At 39.5% G+C, this 23469-nt stretch overlaps 1 protein-coding gene across 6 annotated transcripts in view; it reads left to right on the top strand.

Moving 5' to 3' along the window:
• Nucleotides 1-23469, top strand: part of RIN2 (Ras and Rab interactor 2) — a 239999-nt gene that overhangs the window by 168737 nt on the left and 47793 nt on the right. For all 6 annotated transcript variants that reach the window (XM_027840326.1, XM_027840328.1, XM_027840322.1 and 3 more), the window contains one exon: nt 7034-7134. In XM_027840326.1, the coding sequence (XP_027696127.1) occupies nt 7034-7134 (101 nt within the window). The remainder of the gene's footprint in view (nt 1-7033; nt 7135-23469) is intronic.

The raw sequence follows: 23469 nt of genomic DNA, 5'->3' as shown, positions 1-23469 counted from the left end.
TGTGTGTGTGTGTGTGTGTGTGTGTGTGTGTGTGTGTGTGTGTGTGTAGGAGAGGATTACTGAAGTCCTTGGTAATATATTCAGTCACCCAGCAAGCCTTTATTAAAGGCCTTCTATGTGCCAAGAACTTTGCTAAGCAATGGAAAATAGAAGATGGCTATTTCTGAGCTTAGTGGTTTGAGGCCAGTCTAGATTACGATATAAATTCAATCAATCAACCATCAAAATATTTACTGAAAATAATTTTGCATTCTGTGTTCACCAAGGTGTGTAGTGCTCTGGGGAATGCAGAAATGTGTCTCTGTCCTCAAGGAGTTTTCAAGTCCACTGGGGAGACACATGAAACTATATTGAACAAAGATGTGGTATATGATTCATTGATCAATCCTGAGGTCCTGACAGGGACTGGTGTGACTTCAAGGTCCCACATCTCCTCTAACCAACAGCTTGGCTGCTACTGAAACAACAGCCTCAGAGTTTCGTCTTCAAGATTTGGAGATCCAGCTAAAATACAAATAGCCTTTGTAGGGGAAATGTTTTATACTGTCATCATTTGTTTCTCAGTATAAATATACTTTGGGCAGCCTTGCTCATTATATAGTGCTTTTCATACATATCTCACCTCAAGAAACTGAGAAAAGCTTATAGGATTTTGCAAGTGACCTCTTTTCTTTTCTCCTCCTTAATTAAGGGCAGCTGGGTGGCACTGTGGACAGAATATGAGCCTCAGGCACTTACTAGCTGTGAGACTTAACCTCTGTCTCAGTTTCCCTAACTGTAAAATGGGGATAATAGCACGTCCTTCACTTGGCTGTGAAGATAATATTTATAAATCGCTTAGCAAAATGCCTAGCTCATAGTTTGTTCCTTCCCCTTCCTACTTGTAAATCTCAAATACATAGAGAATTCACACAGGTGAACCTTCCCATGCTTACAACTCTCTTCCTTCTCTACATTTCTCCCCTTCCCAAAATATTTTGAGGCTCATCTTGGTGACATTTCTTCTAAGAAATCTTACTCGATTGCCCAATTTTTTTTTTAGTTGCTCTCTCTTTGAGTCAGCTCAATTCAACAAACATTTTGTAAGTTCCTCCTATTGCCGGGAACTATTCTAGGTGCTGGAGATAGAAACAAAAGTAAAATAGTCTGTCTTCAAGGAGGTTACATTCTTTTAGGAGGAGGGGTAACAATGTGTACACAAATAAATACCAAATATATACAAAGTGCATACAAAGTAATTTCCAGGGGACAGAATAGATTGGAGATTGCTTTATATGTAGCTGGATGTTTCTATGTGTATCCTCCCTGGAGAATGTGAGGCCGATCAAGCAGGCACTGTTTCATTTTTGTCTTTGTACCCTCAGGCTTAGCATAGCCCTTGCCCAGACTAGGTGATTAGTGATGAATTGAGGATTCTGTGTGAGGACATAGCTACCTCTCCACTAGTTGTATAAAAGGATCTTCGAAAGTTGAGTTTTGGACTCAAACTGATTAAGTACTTAATTTAAATTGAAATGACTGATAGACAAACAACTTAAAAAGTGGAATAACTAGGCTGAATGTTAGGGAAGGAAAGCCATTGGCAGATACTTTAAAAGAAGGAGGACTTTGAAGGAGCTTTTTTATGGAAGAGCTCAGTTTTTCTGTAAAGAAAGTAATGGTGGCAGAACAACAGGTGTTGCTTCATGTCCCCAACCTGGAAGAAAAGGTAGGAATGTGGGAGAAAGGGATACTAGACGCTAGAAACAAAGAGATTTGGTCATTGGCGAGCTGGGCCTTCAGGCTCCATAACCATTCTTGGCAGGTCCTGTCTGGAATTCAATTTAAGTGAATTCAAGTCATTTTAATTTAACAAATATTTATTAAGGGCTACTGTGTATAGAGCAAGGTGTTACAACCTGGGGAAAGACAGAAAGTTTACATAGGAGGTACAAAGTTTATATAAAATGTAGTTCCTGCCCTCAAGGGTAAGTGACCCCATTGTTGGCAGAAATACATTATAACCCTTGAGTTCTCATGAAATGTATATTTTTACCCTTGGCTTGAGGTCTGTTACCATTCTTGGACTTGGTGTAGACATGCCACCAAGTAAGAGAAATTTTATGTTTCTATGGATGAAAATTTAGTTATTCATTTATTAAATAAACATTAGTGATCCCTGTGTGCAAAGCACTGTGTATTCACAGAGTCTTAACCTCAGGTCAATGAACTTTTTTTTTAATATGTTGATGACTATATTTTAATATGATTGGTTTCCAGCATAATTGTGTCATTTTATGTATTTAAAAACATTTTGCTAAGAGATTGATAGGCTTCACCAGACTGAGAAAGATGTCTGTGACACACCAAGGTTTAAGAATGCTGGTCTATTTGGTTTTTGGCCCTGTGACCCACCAAAACTTGCCTCTATTATTTCAACAAACAAGGCACTCCATCTCTGGATGCCATGCCTTTTCACTGGCTCCCCTCCATCCCATTCCCATGCCTGGAATTCTCTCTCTCTCTTCTTCTCTATTTCTAAGGTTCCCCGGGCTCCTTCAAATCCCAGTTAAAGTTTCACCTTCTATCCCTCTTTACTGGTGGTAGTACCTTTCCTGTAAGATAACTTCAGTTTATTCTCTATCGAGCTGCTTGTTGCCTCTTCTCCCCTTCCCCCCCCCCCCCCCGGCCAATATATTGTGAGCTCCTTGAGATCAAGGATTGTTATTTTGTTTGGGGGGGTGATAATTTTTTGTTTCTTTTGGGTTTTTTTTTTTTGCTTTTGTTTTTGCCTGTCTTTGTCTCTAGTACTGAGCATAGTGGCTGGCCCGTAGTAACATTTATATAGAAAAATAATAGAGTAAATTAATATCATAAATCAATAAATGCGTGTTTATTTGACTTGACAGTTTGGCTGGAGGTAGGAGGGGAAGAGACCTAAGGGAATGAGAAGGTCTCAGAACCAAAGCCTTCTTTCTTGGGAAAGGTGGGAATTCATCATGAGAGTAAGTTAACAGTAATTACTAACATCACTGTGTTCAGGGGAAAAAATGTATTTAATGAATCAATAGATATTATTGGTCACTATGTATCAGGCACTGTCCTAGGCACTAGGGGAGATAGTAAGGAATATTAATTAAAATCTCTGTGACTTCTTTAATGACAACAGTAACCTTTAAAAAAAATTATATATCTTTTCAGTCAGCAAAAATCCTCCCTTTTTCTCCTTACATTTGACCACACACACACACTGAGGGGAAACCTCCCCTCCACCCCAACAAAATCCTTGTTTCAAGCAAAACACATTTCCACAATGGCCGTGTCAAAAAAAAAAAGTGATGACATTCTGACACTCTGCGCTGAGTCTGTGTGACCTTGGACAAGTCACTTAACCCTATCAGGTGGGTTGCATGTATTATCATTAGTCTTCTGTGATTGGACATTACAATGATCAATTCAATAAGTATTTATAAAACATATTGCTGGGGATACAAATAAGAAAAAGGCAGTTCATGCCCTCAAGGAGCTTACGACATAATGAAGGAAGACATAACAAAAGGAAAATGAAAAGGGCAAAGAGGATGGGGGCAGAGAGGAAAAGATGTTCTCTGGGGTTGTAACTGCTACTGCTGCTGCTGGAGAATGGAGTTAGCTGGAAAGTTCTGTGAATTCAAAGCCCTGAAAATAGGCATTGGGAGGAGTTTACTGCTCCAATACTTACAGAGCGGAGAGGCAACTGAGGGAGTTGGCAAGGTGTTGAGTTTCAGAAACTGAGTCAGCCAGGCCTGGTGATAAGATTTCAGATGATCCACTTATCCTGGGGAAGGCATGATGAAAGTTGCCTGGCAAAGAGGGTTCAGTGACTTGCCCAGGGTCACACAGCTAGTAAATGTCTGAGGCCAGATTTGAGCTCATGAAGACCAGTTTTCCTGCTTCTAAGCCCAGTGTTCCTTGGCTGCCCTGACATTATCCCCATTACAGATGGGGAAGATAAGACAAAAAGAGGTTAAGTGAATTTTTTTTCCTTTTCTTTTAAAAAGCAGTTGGGGTTAAGTGACTTGCCCAGGGTCACACAGCTAGTAAGTGTCAAGTGTTTGGTCTGAGGTCAGATTTGAACTCAGGTCCTCCCGATTTCAGGGCTGGTGCTCTGTCCACTTCACCACCTAGCTGCCCCGGTTAAGTGATTTCTGGGGTCATAGTTACTAAGTGTCTGAAGGCAAATTTGAAGTCAGGTCCTCCTGACTCCAGGCCCAGCAATTTATGTTCTATGTTACTTAGCTAAGTCAAGTTTGGGTGTTAATTTTACCTATCTTGAAGAACCGATGTAAAGAAAGCATTTTGTAAAACCTTAAGGATCTACGCAAATGTAGATTATATTATTAAACATAAAACTATGTAGTTGATATACAGAATATACATCTGCAATATACAATTAATGGTAGAAGAATCTCATTTAAAGAGTTTGCCCTTCTAATTTCTTGAATCATATGACAGTAAATTTTTCAATAAAGAACAGAAAAAAAATTGTATATGAGACTGTGAATCTCTACTACAGCTTTTTAAAAAGCATGTAAGGATATAGTTGGGGCTTTTAATGTATATATTAAATTTAGCGCAGGAACAACATTGCCTTGCTTGTCTCTGCCCCCTAATAAGGATGCCTCTCATCCCTATTCATTTTGGTAAATGTTTGTGTACACTCCTCCCTGCTACTTTTTTCTGTTGAACATTTCCTTTTCTCCTGTCTCTTCTTTCTCTCCTTCCCTTTCTCTTGATTTAGTTTTTTTTCTTATTTTTTTCTCTTGCCATCTTCGTCATTCTGTCACCTAAAAATGATTTTTTTAAAGTGGGAAGGAGATCAAATGAAGGGGATTTAATGGTGTATTGGTGCAAATATTGGAGCTATAAGTAGAAAGAAGACATGGGGGTCAAATCTTGGCTCTGCCACTTTAATTCGGGGGGGAAAAAACGGTGATATGTGCAAGGTAGTATTCAAGACACCAGGAATCAAAAGATAAAAGATACTGGATTTGTTCTACAAAACTTGGACTCAATCAAAGGGTCACACTTGAGGATCTGGAGGGCCACATGAGGCCTTGAGGCCACAGGTTCCCCACTCCTGTTCTAGTAGAATACTAGTTCTAAGATAATATGTATAATAAAAAGTCATTGGTGGGGAGGGCAGTGGAGAAGAAGAATCTGGGAAGATTTCCCTTGTACCTGGAATGAATTTACTTATCTCCCCTTGGAATCCCTGGTTTCTTTTGAAGTTGAGCTCAAGTGTTGGCTCTTAAATCATCCCCACCTCTACCCCACCCCCACTGCAATGCTTCCTCCTCATCAATTACCTTGAAATTGGGGCCTGAGTAGTCTAATGGATAGAACAGTTGGCCACCAAGTTTCAAATTCCTACCTTTGACATATATCAGCTGTGTGAAGACCCTTGGCAAACCACTTAACTCTCAGTGACCCGAGCAACTTTTAGATGATAAATTTAAGAAAAGGTGCATTGGTCTAGTCAATATAGCTATCTCATATGTTTGTGTGTGTGTGTGTGTATGTGTATGTATTTGTACATGTTCATTCTTCTGGATAACATGTTTCTTGAGAAATTATATTATTTAATTTTTGTCTTTATATTTCCAATGCTTTGAACAGTTCCTTGTACATAAGATTGGGGCTAGCCCTGTTATTTCATTTATATAGGTAACTGCTTGATGTTATTACTTTTTGGTAGACTTCCCTCTACCAATGCAAGTCCACATTTTTTCTGCAATTTGTAGTCATAAAGAGTTCCTCTAAAGTACTGAGAAGTCAAAGGTCTTGCCCAGGGTATAGCCAGAGCAAGATGTGAAGCTAAATCTTCCTAATTTTAAGGCCAGCTCTCTCTGCTATGCCAGATCGTGTCTCCAAGTAATAGGAAGTGATTGATTGATGGGAAGAAGTTGGCACTTGAGCTGAGCACAGCAACTGAGGATTCTGAGATGCAGAAGCAAGGAAGAATCATTGATTCCTAAGCTGTAATGCCAACTACTCAGAATTGTAATGAGCTAGCATTTAGATATCGGTGTGAGGTTTGCAAAGTGCTTTACACATGTTATCTCATTTGATCTTCTTAACAACCTTAAGAGATAGGTTCTATTATCGCCCTCATTCTCGCACAAATGAGGAAACTAAGGCAGGATTTGAACACAGGTTTTTATGATTCCAGGTCCCACATTCTATATACACTACCTCAATCAAAGAATTAGGGAGAATCATAGAATCTCTTAGTTGGAAGAGGCCACAGAGGCCATCTAGTTCAACCCTTCTATATCTTGTCCAACAAGAATCCTCTCTACTTCATATCCAACAAGTAGTCAGTCCAACCTTTGCTTGAAGGCCCTTCAGTTTGGAGAACTAGTAGTAGTAGGAGGCCACTTTCACTGGAATGACTCTTTATGTAACTTTTCCATGAGATTTAGAGGAGATGTCAACATTTTTGTTTTATCCCATGTAACTGTCATGCTGAACTGTCAACATGAGCATCTCCCCAATTCCATGCCAAATAAAGGTATTTCAGTCTCTAAGAAAAGGCCAGAATTATAGAGGTTGATCATTAAACAAGCCAAAGGAAATTTTGTTTTGTTACTGCACTTGATTTTTAAATGCTTCCTTTCTGAAATAGGAGAATTTAAGAAATTATAATAAAGAAAATGAAATTCTATCTTTCCTTTGGCAAAGTATTATTTGAAATACATTTACTGCAGTTTTTAAAATATTTCTTTTTTCGTACTGAGAAATGAAACTGGTTGAATTTTTTTTTTAATTCACCATACAGCTTAGCACAAAACTAAAGGAATTTAAGAACTTCCCTTTCTCAATTAAAGCTTGCTGGGTCCCCTTTGTTTTTCCTATTGTTAGAGGAAATTCATATAGCCCATGGGAAAGGGGTAAATAAAAGGTTTGTAATCTCCCTCTAGTTCCTGTTGAGGTGAAATGACTAAACTTGGCCAAGCCTTAGGTCCACGCCTCTTCCACTTTCTGACGTCATACTATTTTTGTCTTTGAATAGCTCATTGACACAATCGCCTCGGAGATAGGAGAACTGAAACAAGAGATGGTACAGACAGATGTCAGCTTGGAAGATGGACTGGAACCCACTGAAATACCCAGGTGACTCCAAAATCTGTTCATTCAGGGAGGGGAGGAAATAAAGAAGGCTGGATGAACTGTTTTAGTTAGGAGAGTTGAGGTTTGTGTTCCATGGGAGCCACACAGCTTTAATTAGTCCTTGGAAGTAGGAGTGGCTTATGAATGGAAGTTGTGCGTTTGTTTTAATTGCTTTGAATGCCCTACTTGCACTTGAACTTTGGCCTCTACCGATGCTCCCTGGCCCTGGCACCGAGAAATCTTGAGTTACATCTACAGTATTCAGGTAACAAACTTGATTTGGGGAAAGAAATTCAGATGGATTCTTGCAGGATAATTAGAGGTAAGTCTGTCTGTTGTTAGTGCTGAGAGGATTTAAAGGAAAGCACAAAGAGGAGTCTTTTTGCATTTTCAGGTCAGAATAAATCAAAACAGATCATTTGATGGTCCACCTGAAATAATGAGCCAAAGCCAAAATGTTTGCTTACCAATAAAATAGGACTGGAAAGCACTGGATATTGCTAGGAATGGCTTAGAAAGCATCAGCACACTGTTGAAATTTGAAGGATTGTTAGTGATGGAAATATGTGAAGTGGAGATCTTGTTTCTTTGGATGTCTAGTGTAAAATCTTCAGTATGTAAAAAAGGAAACTGGAATATAATCATGATAAAATAAGGGAGAACACTAGAAAGAGATATTAGTAACCATGATTCCTTGGACAGTATCCTTGTATCAGCAACTAGTCTTCTGCCTGGACTAGTATTGACACTTTGTTTGGTCATTTCATCCTGAGGATCAGGTTTATAGAGTGGATGTTACTGACCAATGGGGAGAAATGAAATGCAAGAGGAACACTGTGAAGGAAAACCCAAGTGTTCTAGCAGGTTTCAAACCAGTCAGACTTGTTTGCTGAGGTAGTGTGAGGGGGAGATAAACCACAGCCCCAGGGAGCTCTTCTGCAGTTAAAAGGTTGTTATAATTTCCTTTACAAATCTTATTTACCTAGCAAAACTGTTACTTTCCTACCTTTGGAAATTCTTTGTATCCAGATGGTTAGTTGGGCAATGGATATGAGAGTATTTAATCAATACAGACTGTAGCAAAGTCTCCTGAGTAATAGTAATGGCTCCCTGGGGCCTCACATAGTATTTTGTGTCCTTTAATGTCCTTATCATCAGTCGAGATTGTATGTTTTTGTTATCTGTTGTCTAATCTCCCTATTAGATTGTAAGTTCAAATGAGATACGGTAATGTGAAGCACTTTGCAAACTTTAAACCACTAAATAAAAGTCAAGTATTACTTTTGTTATTAACTTCCGTGAGTTCAGTTCAGTTCAGCACACATTAGAGGTGGCATGTCTATTGGCCACTTCCCTATTACCTACAAACATACTCATGTCTCATCCTCAGAAAACCTTCACTTCATCCATCCATCCCCACTAGCTATCATCTCATGTCGTCCTCTCTTGTGTCTGTCTACAGTAGGTGCCACTACTTCCTTTCCTCTCACCTCTTTTTTAAAACTTTTGCAGTCTGGCTTCTGACCTCAGCATCCTTCAACCAAAACTATGCTGTCCAAAGTCATTACTGATCTCTTAATAGCCAAACCTATTGACCTTCTCTCAATCCTCACCCTTCTTGACCCCTCTGCAGCCTTTGACTTGATACTCACTTCTCTGTAGGTTTTCATGACACTGCTCTCCTGGTTCTCCTCCTACTTTCTGACCTCTACTCTTTTTCCTTTGCTGGATCCTCATTTATGTCGTGTCCACTAAATGTGGGGGCATATCCCAAGACTCTGTCCTGGGCCCTCTTTTCCCTGTATACTACTTCACTTAGTGATTTCATTGGCATTTCATGCATATGACTCTCGGATCTACTTGTCCAGCCCCAACCTCTCTCCTGATTTTCAACTACCTATTAGACACATGAAACGGGATGTCCCAGGGACATCTAAACTAAAATGTCCAAAATTGAATGAATACCTTACCCCCCAAATCCTCCCCTGTTCCTAAATTCTCCATTACAGTCTAGGGTACCAGGGTTGCAACCTAAATGTCATCCTTGACTCTTCACTTTTCCTTAATCTGTCCCCCCATATCCCATCTTTGTTAAGCCCTGTCTACTGACTTCTGTTAGATGTGCCCCTTTCTCTCCTGACACTGCAGCCAACCTGGTTCAAGTCTCTCTCCACTCCAGCTCGTTCTCAGCTGTCAGAATGATCTTCCTAAAGCACAGAACTGACCATATCACCCCACTCCCCATTCAGTAAACTGCAGTGACTCCTTTTTGTCCTCAAGATCAAATTTAAAATCCTTTGTTTGGCTCTTTAAAACCTTTCATAACCTGGCCCCTTTCTGTCTTTTCAGTCTGATTACACCTTGCTGCCCTTTAACTCATTACATCATCCGATGCTGGCCCAAGACCCTCCATCAGCCAACTTAGTGCATTTTCCCTGGCTATCTGCCATGCCTAGAATTCTCTCTGTCCTCATCTCTGCCCCCTGGCTGCTCTGGGTTCCTTTAAGTCTCAGCTAAAGCCCTACTTTCTTCAAGAAGCCTTTCTCAGTCATCCTTAATCTTAATGACATCCCTCTGCACCCCCAGTTTATCCTATATGTATACATTGTTTGTACATGGGAACAAAACTATTTACATGTTATCTCCCTCATTAAACTGTGAGCTTCCTGAGATTTTACTTTGTATCCTCAGTGCTTAGCAAAGTGCCTGGCACATAGTATGCACTTAAAAAATTCTGCTTGACTGGCTGATTGCCTGGTGTAGTAGGTAAAGCCATCAACTTGAAGTAAGGAACCTAGGTTTAATTCCCACCTCAGCCACTAGCTGAGTTATCCTGGGTAAGTCATCTAACCACTCTAGACCTCAGTTCCCTCATCTGTAAAATTAGTGGATTGGACTCAGTGTCCTCTAAGGTCCCTTCCAGTGTCAGATCTATGATCCTATTAAATAATGCCTACAACATACAAGGCATTGGGAAAGAACAGCTATAACATAGACCTTGCATTCTACTGGGGGAAAGACAAGTACATAAATAATTCATTCAAGGGACAGTAAGAGACTAAGCACTATTGTGGGGTGTGAGCCAGAGAAGGCCTCATGTAGGAGGCAGTATCCAAGTTGGGACTTGAAAGAAGGCAAGAGATGGTGTCCAAGTTGGGACTTGAAGGAAGGCAGAGACTTTAACAGTACATTTCCAGTGTGAGTGACAGAATTAATATAGGAATAGAGATGGGAAAGGGGAAGAGGAGATAGAAAGTAGTCCAGTTTGACTAAAATAAAGCTAGACAGGTAAGTTGGAGTCAGATTGGAAAGGATTGTGTGTGCCAAGACTGGGAATTGATAATTTATGCAGTAGGCAACATAGAGCCACTGAAAGTTTTTGTTATTGCTTTTTAGCCATACTTCTACTAATCCAGCCTCAGAAACTTACTTCTGCTGCTGTGTGACCCTGGGCAAGTCACTTAACCCTATCTGCCTCAGTTTCCTCATCTGAGAAATGAGCTGGAGGAGGAAATGGCAAACCACACCGGTATCTTTGCCAAGAAAACCCCAAATGGGGTCAGGAAGAATTGGATACAACTGAAACAACTGAACAACAATAAGAGGAATGACAGTGTCATAATAATATGTTAGGAAGATTATTGAAGAGGTGATGTTGAGGATGAATAAGAAAGCGAATGGATTAGAGTCAGGAAGACCCAAAGGAAGATGTTATACTAGTTTAGGTGAGAAGAGAGTTTAAAGGAGTATGGTTGCAGCAGCAGAGACAAGTGAGTTAGATGGGAAAGATATTATAGAAACTACAGGATTTATAGGCATTGACTGGAGCTTAGGGGGGGAAGAGTGAAAATAAATAATGATTCCAAAGTTATAAGCATGAGAGTTATAGGCAAAGTTATAGGTGCCATTAATGAAACTAAAGAAATTAGTTGGATTGGCAGATTTAAAGAAAAAGATGTAGAGTTCCATTATAACCATGTTAAGTTTGAGATGCCAGTGGAATATGAAAGTGAAGAGGCTGTTAGAAACAAAAGAGTTGAACAGTGGCGAGAATGAATAAGATGGGGTAAGGCAGAGATAGAACTAGAAGTCATTTGCAAGGGGCAGTTAGGTGGTACTGTGGATAGAGTAATCAGCCCCGGAGTCAGGAGGATTTGAATTCAAATCCAGCCTCAGACACTTATTTGCTGTGTGAACAGGGGCAAGTCACTTAACCTGGACTGCCTCTAAAAAAAAAAACCCACCATGACAATTGAAGTCATGGAAGTAGAAAGTCTTTTTCAAGGTAAGAGTATAAAGAGGAAAGCGAAGAGAGCTTAATTCAAAACATTGGGGAACAAATCGTATTTCAGTGGCAAGAGGAGAAGGAGGAGCCAGTGAAAGAGAAAAGTCACAGAAATAAGAGAATCATGAGAAGCCAATGTCAGAGAAGGAAGAGGAGCCTCCTTCCAAGGGATGAGAGGACATCATAAAGGAAGGGCTAGCCACAGTGTCACATGCTCCAGGAGGTCAAGGAAGATGAGAGAAAAAAAATGGATTTCATGATAAAGAAATGAGATAGTTTGATTTAGGAGGCTGTGAGAGATGGAAGCCAGATTATAAGGGGGTGAGGAATAGGTGGTGAAGAAGTGGGGGTGGATGTTGAATACAGCTTAAAGGGATGACAGTGTCAAAGGAATATTTTTTCCAGAGGGGAGAGAGTATATTTGTGGGTTGAGGGAAAAAGGCAGATAGAAAGTGAGTGACCGAAGATACATAAGCATGCTATAGCAGACGAATTCTGAACTTTGAATGAGAAAGATCTGAGTTCAAATTCCATCTAAGACATTAGCTGCATGACCCGGGGCAAGTCACTTGATCTTTTAAGCCTCAATTTCTTCATATAAATGAGGGTAATAATAGCACCTACTTTATAAGTTTTCATGAGCATCAAATGAGATAATACATATAGAGCACTCTACAAACCATAAATCACTATAGAAATGTGAATTGTTGTTATGGAACAAGGTCATGGATGGGTTAGATGATGAAACTGAGCACATAACTAGGCAATGGTCTGATAGCATGTAAAACTATATTACTGTCAAAATCCTTTCTATCCAGTCTGAACTTGTTTATTGCATTGTCATCTTTTACTATGGTTTCTGGAATTATGATCAACAACTAAATCCTTATGGCTGCATTAATTGTTTTAATCTTTAAAGAAAAATCATTGGCATCATTCAAGAGAACTTTCAGAGACATCAAAATAATTTTTTTCTGAAACTGGATTAGATAATTATCTATTGCTAGATAGAATGCTGGACCTACAATGAGGAACATCTGAGTTCAAATCCAGCCTCAGATGCTTACTAGCTGTGTGACCCAGGGGAAGTCACTTAACTTCTGTTTGCCTCAGTTATCCCATCTGCTATATCTGAAGATAATAAACGCACCTAACTCCCAGGATTGCTGTGAGAATCAAATGAGATAATCATTGTGAAGTGCTTGGCACATAGTGTTATATAAATGTTAGCTATTATTATTATTATTATTATTATTAAGTACATTTAAAACTTAAAGTACTATGTAAATTATAGCTATTATTATCATTATTATATTTATTCTTTGGACAGAGGACAAAATTCACCACTGTTTGGCATTTCTGATCATTTGGCTTCTTTATTTTTGATATGTAATGTATATAGGATTTGTACTTCTGTTGAGTACTCAGTTCTTTTGCAATCACATGTTGCTTTGTTTCTGTCCCTTACACATGCCACCTCTTGAGCACAGGTCAGCTTGGGAATCTTGGTGCCTCCAGTCATTGCCCACGTGTCTTAGGCCTCTCCTCATCCTGCTTCTGGCCCATTGACTTGACTGATACCAGTTGTTTGGTTCCAGTTACTTCTCAGGCCACCTTTGCTTTAGTATCACAAGTATTCCATTCCTTATAGAAGAACAGAATGTCTTTTGAAAATTAAGACTGACACTTCTCCTGGATACCCAATCTCATCTTGAGTTTCACTGTGCAGAATAAGTTGCAGTTGAAACGATGGTTGTCAGGATCATCCAATAGTGAATGAATAAATGAATGAAAAAGATTTATACCATGTGTTACCATGTGCAAAGCACTGTGCTGAGTACTGCAGATACACAGAGAAAAGCAAGATAATCTCTGCTCTCAAGTTGCTTGTATTCTTTTTTTTTTTGGCTAGGCAATGGGGTTAAGTGACTTGCCCAGGGTCACACAGCTAGTAAGTGTTATGTGTCTGAGGTTGGATTTGAACTCAGGTCCTCCTGAATCCAGGGCTAGTGCTCTATCCATTGCACCACCTAGCGGCCCCAGGTTGCTCATATTCTTTTAGGGGTGAAACAAAAATATGTAGGAGGTTTTTAACTACAAGTCAGATGGAAGAGTCCTTGGGGAACAGTGACAAACCTGACGGTAATGTAAAACTATGTCCATTTCTGATGTTGAACCATTTGATGGTGCCAAAGACTTTGGTGAGAGCTTTCTTTTCTGAGTCTTCAGTAGCTGTGGCTGCTGAGGAGTCAGGGGCTATAGAATACCTGCAGAATCAGTTGCCAGGTCACATCTCTACAAGTGTTGCTTCTCTGGATGATGGCTTTGGGAGACTGGTTGAAAACAAGACTAATGAAGGGTAGGGGAGAAGGGGTGTACACAAATTGCTATTTCTAGGGCTCTTGGGCTCAAGGTCCTAGGCTTTTTCCATCAGTGTCTAAGGGGAGATGGTGATCAAGGTGGTGGCGGTGGTTTGACTCACTTGGCACATGCTGCTTCTTATCTCTCCCTCAGGGTGCCACTTGCCTCAGCTAGGCTGGCTTGCTTCCCCGACTTGGCAGTTGGTGGGAATGGCTTACCTTTTTCCACAGGAATCATTCCTCTGAGTCTGGATGATAGCTATAGGGGCTGGGCTGGAAGCAGAACCAGTGGCCTGGGGACATTACTATTCCTGGGTCTCTTAGGGGCTTATCCTCCTGTTGGTGGCAGTTGATTGGTATTTGGTGTTGGTGGTGGCAAGGATGGCAAGCCCTTTCTCCACAGTGATTGCTCCCCTCAATGACAGCTGCAGGGGAGGGCTTGGAAACAGGGCTGGTGCAAGGGGAAGGGGGCGAGGATGCCATTCCCAGAACTCTTGGGCTGAGGGTCCTGGGTTTTCTCCAAAGGAGTCTTAGCGAAAGTGGTGGTTGAGGGGTGGTTTGAATTATGTCACATGCCTTCTCCTGTCTCTCCATCATGAGGAGATGCACTTGATTTTTTTCAGTGAAGTATACAAATTGAGGTCCTTGATTGAAAAGGAATGATGTAGGTAGCATTGAATGAATTTGTTGTTTTATGTTAATGTGAACACTGGAGTCTTTCATGTCTTCAACATTTTCTGTGGTGGAGGAGATAAACCAGTTGTAAAACAGCTATTCCTATTATTACATAGTAAGTCCCTTTTCTAGAAGGGGACACCGTGACCCACATTTCAGGGAGACTCTAAACAAAAGCCATTCCTAAGCTTTGGTTTAGAGATTTCCCCAGATGGAGAGAATCCAGGTTCATGTGAATACAGATCAGAATTTTTTGTGGGAGGTGACTCTCTGGGCTATATTATGTCACAACAGGATTTGGTACTCACATCAACATTACCTTTGCCATTGTGAAGGAGATGACAGTCTACTGCCTTGTGGCTCCACCCAAAGTTCTAGAAATTACTTTGTATGTGTTTTTTATTTAATTTTCTTTGTACATGTTATTTCCCCCAGTAGAATGTGAGGTTCTTGAGGGCAGAGAATGTTTCTTTTTTTGTTGTTTTGATATCCCTAGCACCAAGCACAGTGCCCAGCACATAGTAGATACACAAGTTTGTTATGTTCAGTGCTAGAATTGTGATTATTCTGACCTTCTTATTGACTGACCCTGATTTTGCTGTGAAGATTTTGGTGTGAAGAATCAAAGCAGAAGTAATGCTCTGGACTTTTCCAAGCAGAAGTCTTCCTCTCTAGCCCTAGGCCTGTGGCCTAGGTGGCTAAGAGCCAATGTTACCTTTGATATTCTTAGAGCTGATTATTTTTGAAGGTGTTTGCTGGTGAACATGGAAACAATAATCCTTTGTCTCATTAGATTTAAACATGGAAGCTAGGACCTATTGTTGATGGGCCTTAGGGAAAGGCCCACATGAAGTTGTGACACAGGGCTTTCATTAAGAAACTGATGAAATTTTTTAAATAATTGAGAAACCCAGCTTCTCTGATTCTTCTTGCAAGCCTTGCATTAGTTAATTGAGGAAGAATAGTTCTAGGCTGATTACAAGTCATTATTTGTCCTTATTAACTCCCACTGGGTTGACTGAGAAACTTCAAGTGATACTTCACTTTAGCCTAACAGGGATTTGAAAACATAAATTAGGGACGTTTTAAGTACTTTGAAAAGAATGAAGTAAAAAATAATAATAATAATAAAATTTTTTCTTTGGGCCTAAGCTAACATTTCACAAATCATGGACAAGAGAAATGAATTAGTAGGTGAGAGGGTTTTTAAAAATTTTTCTAAGTTTTTATTAATATTTTCTGCTTCTTATATCACCATAGTTATCCTGAGTATTCTTCCCCTTTACCTACCTTCCAGAGAGTCATCTCATATGACGTATTTTCTGGAGAGGAGGGAAAAAAAGCCAGGTTAACTGATGGATACATTTTTAAAAGCCAAAAAATACGTGCAGTAGGTAACACCTGTGGACCTCTGACCTCCACAAAAGGGTAGGTTGGGCGTGTCTTCTCATTTCTCTTCATCTTTATAATTTTGTTGCATTTACTTTTGATTTTTTTGGTGTCATTGTTATTTCTATTTACGTTGTTATAATTACTGTGTATATTGTTTTCTTGACTCTGCTTACTTCACTCTGCATCAGTTCATGTAAATCTTTCTTTGCTTCTCTGCAGTCGTCTCACATTATTCACAGCACCATAATATTCCATTATATGCACATACCAAAATTTGTTTAGCCATTTCCCAATTGATGGGCATCTGTTTCCAATTCTTAGTTATCAAAAAGTGCTGCTATAAATATTTTGGGGAATATAGTGACTTTTCTTTTTATGGATGACTTCTTTGAGGTTATAAGCCCAATAATGGAGTTTCTGGTTCAAAGGGTATGGGCATTTTAGTCACTGTATTTACATAATTCCAAATTGCTTTCCAAAATGGTTGTAACCATTTCACAGTTTCACCAACAACATATATTAGTGGGCCTATTCTTCCACAGCTCCTCTAACGTTTACTGTTGCCATTTTTTGTCATTTTTGCCAATTTGCAGAGTGTGAGGTAAAACCTCAGGGTTGCTTTGATTTGCATTTCTCTTATTATTAATGATTTGAAGCATTTTTTTCAGGTAATTGTGAATACTTTGCCATTTTTTTGAGAACTGTTTTTCATATTCTTTGACCATTTAACCATTAGGAAATGGCTATTAGTCTTAAAGATTTTTTAATTAATTGTTTATATATCCTGGATACCAAACCTTTAACAAAGAAATTTGATATAAATAATTTTTTCCCCATTTGACCATTTCCATTTTTATCCTAGGTATATTGACATTGTCAGAGTAGAAGCTTTTCAGTTTCAAGTAATCGTAGTTACCACAAGCTATTTTTCAACTGTCTTTCTTGTCTGTGCTTCTTTCAGAGCTTATGTTGTCTGTGCATTTAAAAAAAAAACTTCAGTTTTCTTCTTTTCTGGAAGCGCTATGGCTAAGTCATTCTTTCTGTCCCAGCCTCCCACCTCCACCCCCACCCCCAAGCCCCAATTAAAAATGGATGGGAGGCTGAGCCAAGATGGCAGAGTAAAAGCAGTGACTTGCTTGAGCTCTCCCCCAAACCCCTCCAAATACCCATAAAAAATGGCTCTAAACAAATTCTAGAGCAACAAAACCCACAAAAAACAGAGTGAAACAAATTTCCAGCCCAAGACAACCTGGATGGTTGATTAGAAAGGTCTATAGCTTTGGGCTGAGAGAGAAATGCAGTTCAGCATAGGTACTCAGGCAAAAACTAGGCCTCAACGAACCTGGAGCAGGCCTCAGGGGACTGAATCACAGGCAGCTGTGGTGGTTTCCAGACTTCTCAACCCACAAATGCCAAAGACAACTTTAGAAGGTCAGTAGGAAAAGTCTGTGACTGTAGTGAGAGAGAAGCTTGATCCCAGCCCCAGTCCAGGCTGCAGCCTTGGTGTGGCGGCTGCTTCCACAGCTTCCGACTCACAGACTAACTGATCGGGGGGCACTGCAGGGATCTCTTTGCTGGTGCTGAGGCAGGATTCTCTTGCTTTGCCTGCATTTGGATCTGGGTCACGATTCTGGGTGGCGATCCTAGGGTGAGGAGGAGTGCTATGGCAGGGGAGATTGTAGTGGCAGTGGAGAGGGAATGCTCCTCACAGTTCCAAGGCAGAAAAGAGTGCTTGTGGTCACTCACAGACCAGAGCACAGGCCAGAAAAGGCGAAAACACCTCACCCTTGATCATACCACTTTGGAAGAACTGAAAATTTACAGGTCCTAAGAAGTATCTCTGAAAACAGCTGCACAAAACCCTGAAGCTTGGGACAGTACATTCTCCACATTGGAAGCAGACCCCTACCATAACAAAGAGTTTAAAACTCAAGTAATTGGCTAGGATCATGAGCAAACTGCGCAAAAAAGTCAGACCATAGATTTTTACTTTGGTGACAAAGAAGATCAAAATATACAACCAGAAGAAGACAATAAAGTCAAAGCTCCTACATCCAAAGCCTCCAAGAAAAATATGAATCAGTCCCAGGCCATGGAAGAGCTCAAAAAGGATTTTGAGAAGCAAGTAAGAGAAGTAGAGGAAAAACTGGGAAGAGAAATGAGAGTGATGCAAGAAAATCGTGGAAAAACTAGTCAACAGTTTGCTAAAGGAGACCCAAAAAAATACTGAAGAAAATAACCCCTTAAAAAAATAGCCTAACCCAAAAAGCCAGTGAGGAGAAGAATGCCTTAAAAAGCAGAATTGGCAAAATGAAAAAGGAAGTCCAAAAGCTCACTGAAGAAAATACTTCTTTAAAAATTAGAATGAAGCAATTGGAAGCTAGTGACTTTATGAGAAATCAAAACATTATAAAACAAAACCAAAAGAATGAAAAAATAGAAGACAATGTGAAATATCTCATTGGAAAAACAACTGACCTGGAAAATAGCTCCAGGAGAGAGAATTTAAAATTATTGGACTATCTGAAAGCCATGATCAAAAAAAGGGCCTAGACATCATCTTTCAAGAAATTATCAAGGAAAACTGCCCTGATATTCTAGAACCAGAGGGTAAAATAGAAATTGAAAGAATCCACCGATCACCTCCTGAAAGAGATCCCCAAAGGAAAACTCCTAGGAATATTGTAGCCAAATTCCAGAGTTCCCAGGTCAAGGAGAAAATATTGTGAGCAGCCAGAAAGAAACAATTCAAGTATTGTGGAAACACATCAGGATAACATAGAATTTAGCAGCCTCTACCTTAAGGAACTACAGGGCTTGGAATATGATATTCTGGAGGGCAAAGGAGGTAGGATTACAGCCAAGAGTCACCTACTCAACAAAACAGAGGATAATCCTTCAGGGAGAAAAATAGACATTCAGTGAAATAGAGGACTTTCAAGCATTCTTGATGAAAAGACCAGAGCTGAATAGAAAATTGACTTTGTAATACAAGACTCAAGAGAAGCATGAAGAGGTAAACAGGAAAGAGAAATCATAAGGGACTTATTAAGGTTGAACTGTTTACATTCCTACATGGAAAGATGAGATTTGTAACTCATGTGACCTTTGTCAGTATTAGGGTAGTTGGAGGGAAAAAGAAATTATATGTATAGATAGATTGATAGATAGAGGTCACGGGGTGAGTTGAAGATGAAGGGGTGATATCTGGAGAATAAAATTAAGGGGTGAGAGAGGATTATACTGGTAGAAGGAGAAAGGGAGAGGTAGAATGGGGTAAATTATCTCACATAAAACATACAAGAAAAGGTTTTTACAGTGGAGGGGAAGTGGGGGAAGGTTAGAGGAAAGGAGTGAATCTTATTCTCATTGGATTTGGCTTAAGGAGGGAATAACATACACACTCAGTTGGGTATGGAAAGCTGTCTTACCCTACAGGAAAATAGTGGGGGAAGGGGATAAGAGAGCAGGGGGATGATAGAGGGGGAAGCAGATTGGGGGAGTGGGTAATCAAAAGCAAACACTTCTGAGGAGGGACAGGGTCAAAAGAGAGAATAGAATAAACGGGGAACAGGATAGGATGAAGGGAAATATAGTTAGTTTTCCATGGCATGACTACTATGGAAGTGTTTTGCATGACCACACAAGTATAATCTGTATCGAGTTGCTTGCCTTCTCAATGAGGATGGGTGAGAATAGAGGAAGGGAGAAAATTTGGAACCCAAAGTTTTAAAAACAAATGTTAAAAAATTGTTTTCACATGCAACTAGGAAATAAGAAATACAGGCAATAGAGTATAGAAATCTGTCCTGCCCTACAGGAAAATAGAAGAGGAAAGGGGTAAGAGAAGGGGGGGGGGGGGGATAGAGGGGGGGGCAGATTAGGGGAAAGGGTATTCAGAATGTACGCTGTCTTGGGGTTAGGGGAGAGATGAGGTGGGGAGAAAACTTGGAACTCAAAATCTTGTGGAAGTGAATGTTGAAAACTAAAAATAAATAAATTAATAAATCTTAAAAAAAATGGATGGGGGGGAACCTTCTATCAAATAAGCATAGTCAAGCAAAAATAAATCAGCCTAATGGCCTTGTCCAGAAAATGTTTGTTTCTTCTACACCTTGAGTCCATCATGTCTCTGTCATGAAACAGAACATGAATAAGCATGGGTCACATGCTTCATCATAGGTTCTCTGAAAACATGGTTGGTCACTGCTTTAATCAGAGTTCTTAAGTCTTCCACAGTTGATTTTGTTTTCACTGTTGTAATTATGTAATTTTTTTCTCCTGATTCTGGTCATTTCACTCTGTTTCAGTTCATAAAAGTCTCAGGATTCTCTGAAATTTTTATTTCTTACCGTATAATTATTCCACCACATTCATGTACCATAATTGGTTCATCTACTCCTCTATTGATGAATTATCACCCCTTAGATTCCCATTCTTTTCTTTTAATTACCACCACACCCTCTTAGATTCCAGTTCTTTTAATTTTCCCTCTTCCCTCCCACCTTTTTTAAAATCAAGAAATTTGTTTTGCTTGTAATTGATCCATTCTTGGTATTATCCTTAACTAATCTCCTTCCTATCCCTACTTACTTTTCTGTTGAGTTGGATGCATTTCTAAACAAAACTCTTATATATTCACAAACACTTAACCCTCCTTTGTCCATTTCGAGTAAGAGTAAGGTTTATCCAATGCCCATTCCCCCATTATGAGAAATACCAAGTTCTATGTCCTCATTCTCCTTTCTTTCTTTTTTTCTTTTTTTTTTTTTAAGGCAACTGGGGTTAAGTGACTTGCCCAGGGTCACACAGCTAGTGAGTGTCAAGTGTTTGGTCTGAGGCCGGATTTGAACTCAGGTCCTCCTGACTTCGGGCCGGTGCTCTATCTACTGCGCCACCTTGCTGCCCCTATTCTTCTTTCTACACTGCTGGATTCCTTTTATCTTGCTTCAAATTCTTAGAATAAAATCAATCTACTCCCAGGTCCTCTGGTTATTTATTTGTTTTTAATTTAATTTCCACAATACCTTTGAAGATGTTATGGTTCTGTTTCTCCTTCCTCTTTATAATGTTAGCACTGCATCATCATGCATCCTCTTCAATTGCTCAACTTACTTTTCTAGATTTCTCATGCCTCTTTATGTTTGTTTTTCAAAAAGTTCCTACTCAGCTCTAAATTTTCATCAGAAATGCTTGACAGTCCTCTCTTGCATTACTGGTCCGTTTTTTCCCTCATTGGAGGACACTCAGTTTTGCAGGGTGAGTTATAATTGATTGCAAGCATATCTTTGATCTTTTGGAATATTGTATTCCAAGATCTTTTGTTTCTGGTAGAAGTTACCAGGTATAGTGTGATCCTCGATGTAGATCCTTGGTATTTGAATGGCTTCTTCTTAAATGCTTGCATTATTTTTCTTTGACATAGGAACTTTGGATTTTGCTATGTTGTTGTTGTTGTTGGGAAGATTCTTTCTTAATGTGAAAGGTAGATTCTATCCTCATTGTACTCTGGTTCTGACAGATCCAGGCATTTTTCATTTATAACTTTTGGAATGTCCAGGCTTTTTAGAAAAATCATGGTTTTCAAGGAGTTCGATGATGCTTAAATTATCTCTTCTTAACCTATTTTCCAGGTTATTTGTGTTTTGATGTCAGTTATCTTGAATTTTCTATTTTTTAATCTTTTGTTTTTGTTCTGGTATTTATCTTGCTTCATTTATTCAAAGTATTTGAAGTCTTTGTAGAAAATTTTTTTTTTTCTGTGGAGTATCTGCTTGTAATTGGTATGGTGATACTCCGTCCATCTACTTTGGATTTGGAGGCATCTCTAGATCTATAGTAATTATAATATAGTGATTGATTTTTCTTCAGTTCTCTGTAGTGTCTCAGGACAGACTGATAGTAATAATAATACTATCTAACATTTATAATGCACTTACTGTATTCCAGGCACTGTGCTAAGCATAAGGTTTGTGCTATTATTAACTCCATTTTATAGATGAGGAAACTGAAACAAACAGAAGTTAAGTGTCTTGCACAGAGCCACACTAGTAAGTGTCTGAGGCTGTATTTGAACTCGGGTCTTCTTCACTCCAGATATAGTGCTCTATCCTCTGCACCGCCTAGCTGCCCCATGAATGCTAGGGATCCCAGAACCCTAGGGCCTGGGGTGGTGTCACTTCCAAGGTCCCCACCATACTGGGTTTCCAACCACCTTGATACTTTCTCAGGAAGCCCTCCACTCTTGTTACCTCCCATCACAGAACCTTTCAGACTATCCTTATTTCTGGCCTATTTTTGGTTACATTGGGAAGCTGCTGACTTGTCTGTTTGTTCAAGCTCTGGCTTTGCTAGTGATACACTTTCTCATTGTCTAGGAACTTGTTGACTTGTCTTGTTGACTTCTTATGCAGCACTGGGGTGAAATAAGTCACTTGCTGTATATTTTCTCATTGGATTTCTTGGTCATTATTTGGCCTGGTGTGATTTTTAGGTTTTTGCTGGAGTTAAGTGTTGGTGAGCTGATCTTCCTTTCTTCATTCAGGCAGTCATCCTGGCCTAGAATCTTATAGAAATCCAATCTGAGTTGTATGATCGCTGGAGTTCCCCATCCTGTCTGAAATGCAGACAAAAGTTATGATTCTTTAACTCTAAATGGGGATGATAATAGCATCTACCTTGAAGAGCTGTTGTAAGGATTAAACTAGATTATATTTGTAAACTGCTTAGCATAGTATCTAGCACTTACTAGGCTCTGTATAGATGCTTTTTCTCCCCTCCTCTCTCCCCCTGTTATATAAGGCATGTTGTTAAGGTGCTGTGGATTCAAAAACAAAAACAAAAAAAAACTAAAAGTTCTTGTCCTCAAGGACCTTACAATCAATTGGGAATCCATGTTTCACATCTTAACTATTTCCCAATTTAAGAAAAAATAACTTCTTTGTTCAGCTTAACAGATGTGTATAGTTTAGGCTCGTATTCTAGTGCTGTTTCATATAAGGAACTGTGTTTGACTGAACTCTGTACCAGTTGTAGACCAATGAGTCTCCAAGGGCAGCTTTCTGCAGGTTTAAGCTGAAGAACAATTCATCCAGTCTGCATGGGAATACAGTACCAGATGTAGTAATTCCCCTGTACACTTCCTGTTGAATAGGAACTATGGGCTTATCTGCATGAATGAATAAATGGGAAAAGTAATTAGGGATACAAATACAAAAAATTGCCCCCAAAGAGCTTACAGTCTAACTGGAGGAGACAACACACATAGGGAAATGGTGGCCAAGGAGGATATTTTGGTTTGAAAAGTTATGAAGGTGATTATAAGCTCCTTGACAGCAGGGATTGTCTTTTATCTTTTTGTATCTCCAGTGCTTACACAGTACCTGGCACATAGTAGGCACTTAATAAATGTTGTCTTTCAAATCTGAAGGACTTATGATGAAAGAGAAAGAACTGATGGTGTTTGAATACAGATTGAAGCATACTTTTTTTAAACTTTATTTTTCTTGATTTTTTTTTGTCTGTTTTCTTTCACAACATGACTGTTACGGATATGTTTTGCATGACTATACATGTATAACCTATATCGAATTGTTTGCCCCCCTCAATTGGGGGGGGTAGGGGTGG

The sequence above is a fragment of the Vombatus ursinus genome, unplaced genomic scaffold (assembly GCF_900497805.2).
Source record: "Vombatus ursinus unplaced genomic scaffold, bare-nosed wombat genome assembly UNPS02014841.1, whole genome shotgun sequence".
Classification (NCBI taxonomy): domain Eukaryota; kingdom Metazoa; phylum Chordata; class Mammalia; order Diprotodontia; family Vombatidae; genus Vombatus; species Vombatus ursinus.
This window is presented reverse-complemented; position numbering and strand designations above follow the sequence as displayed.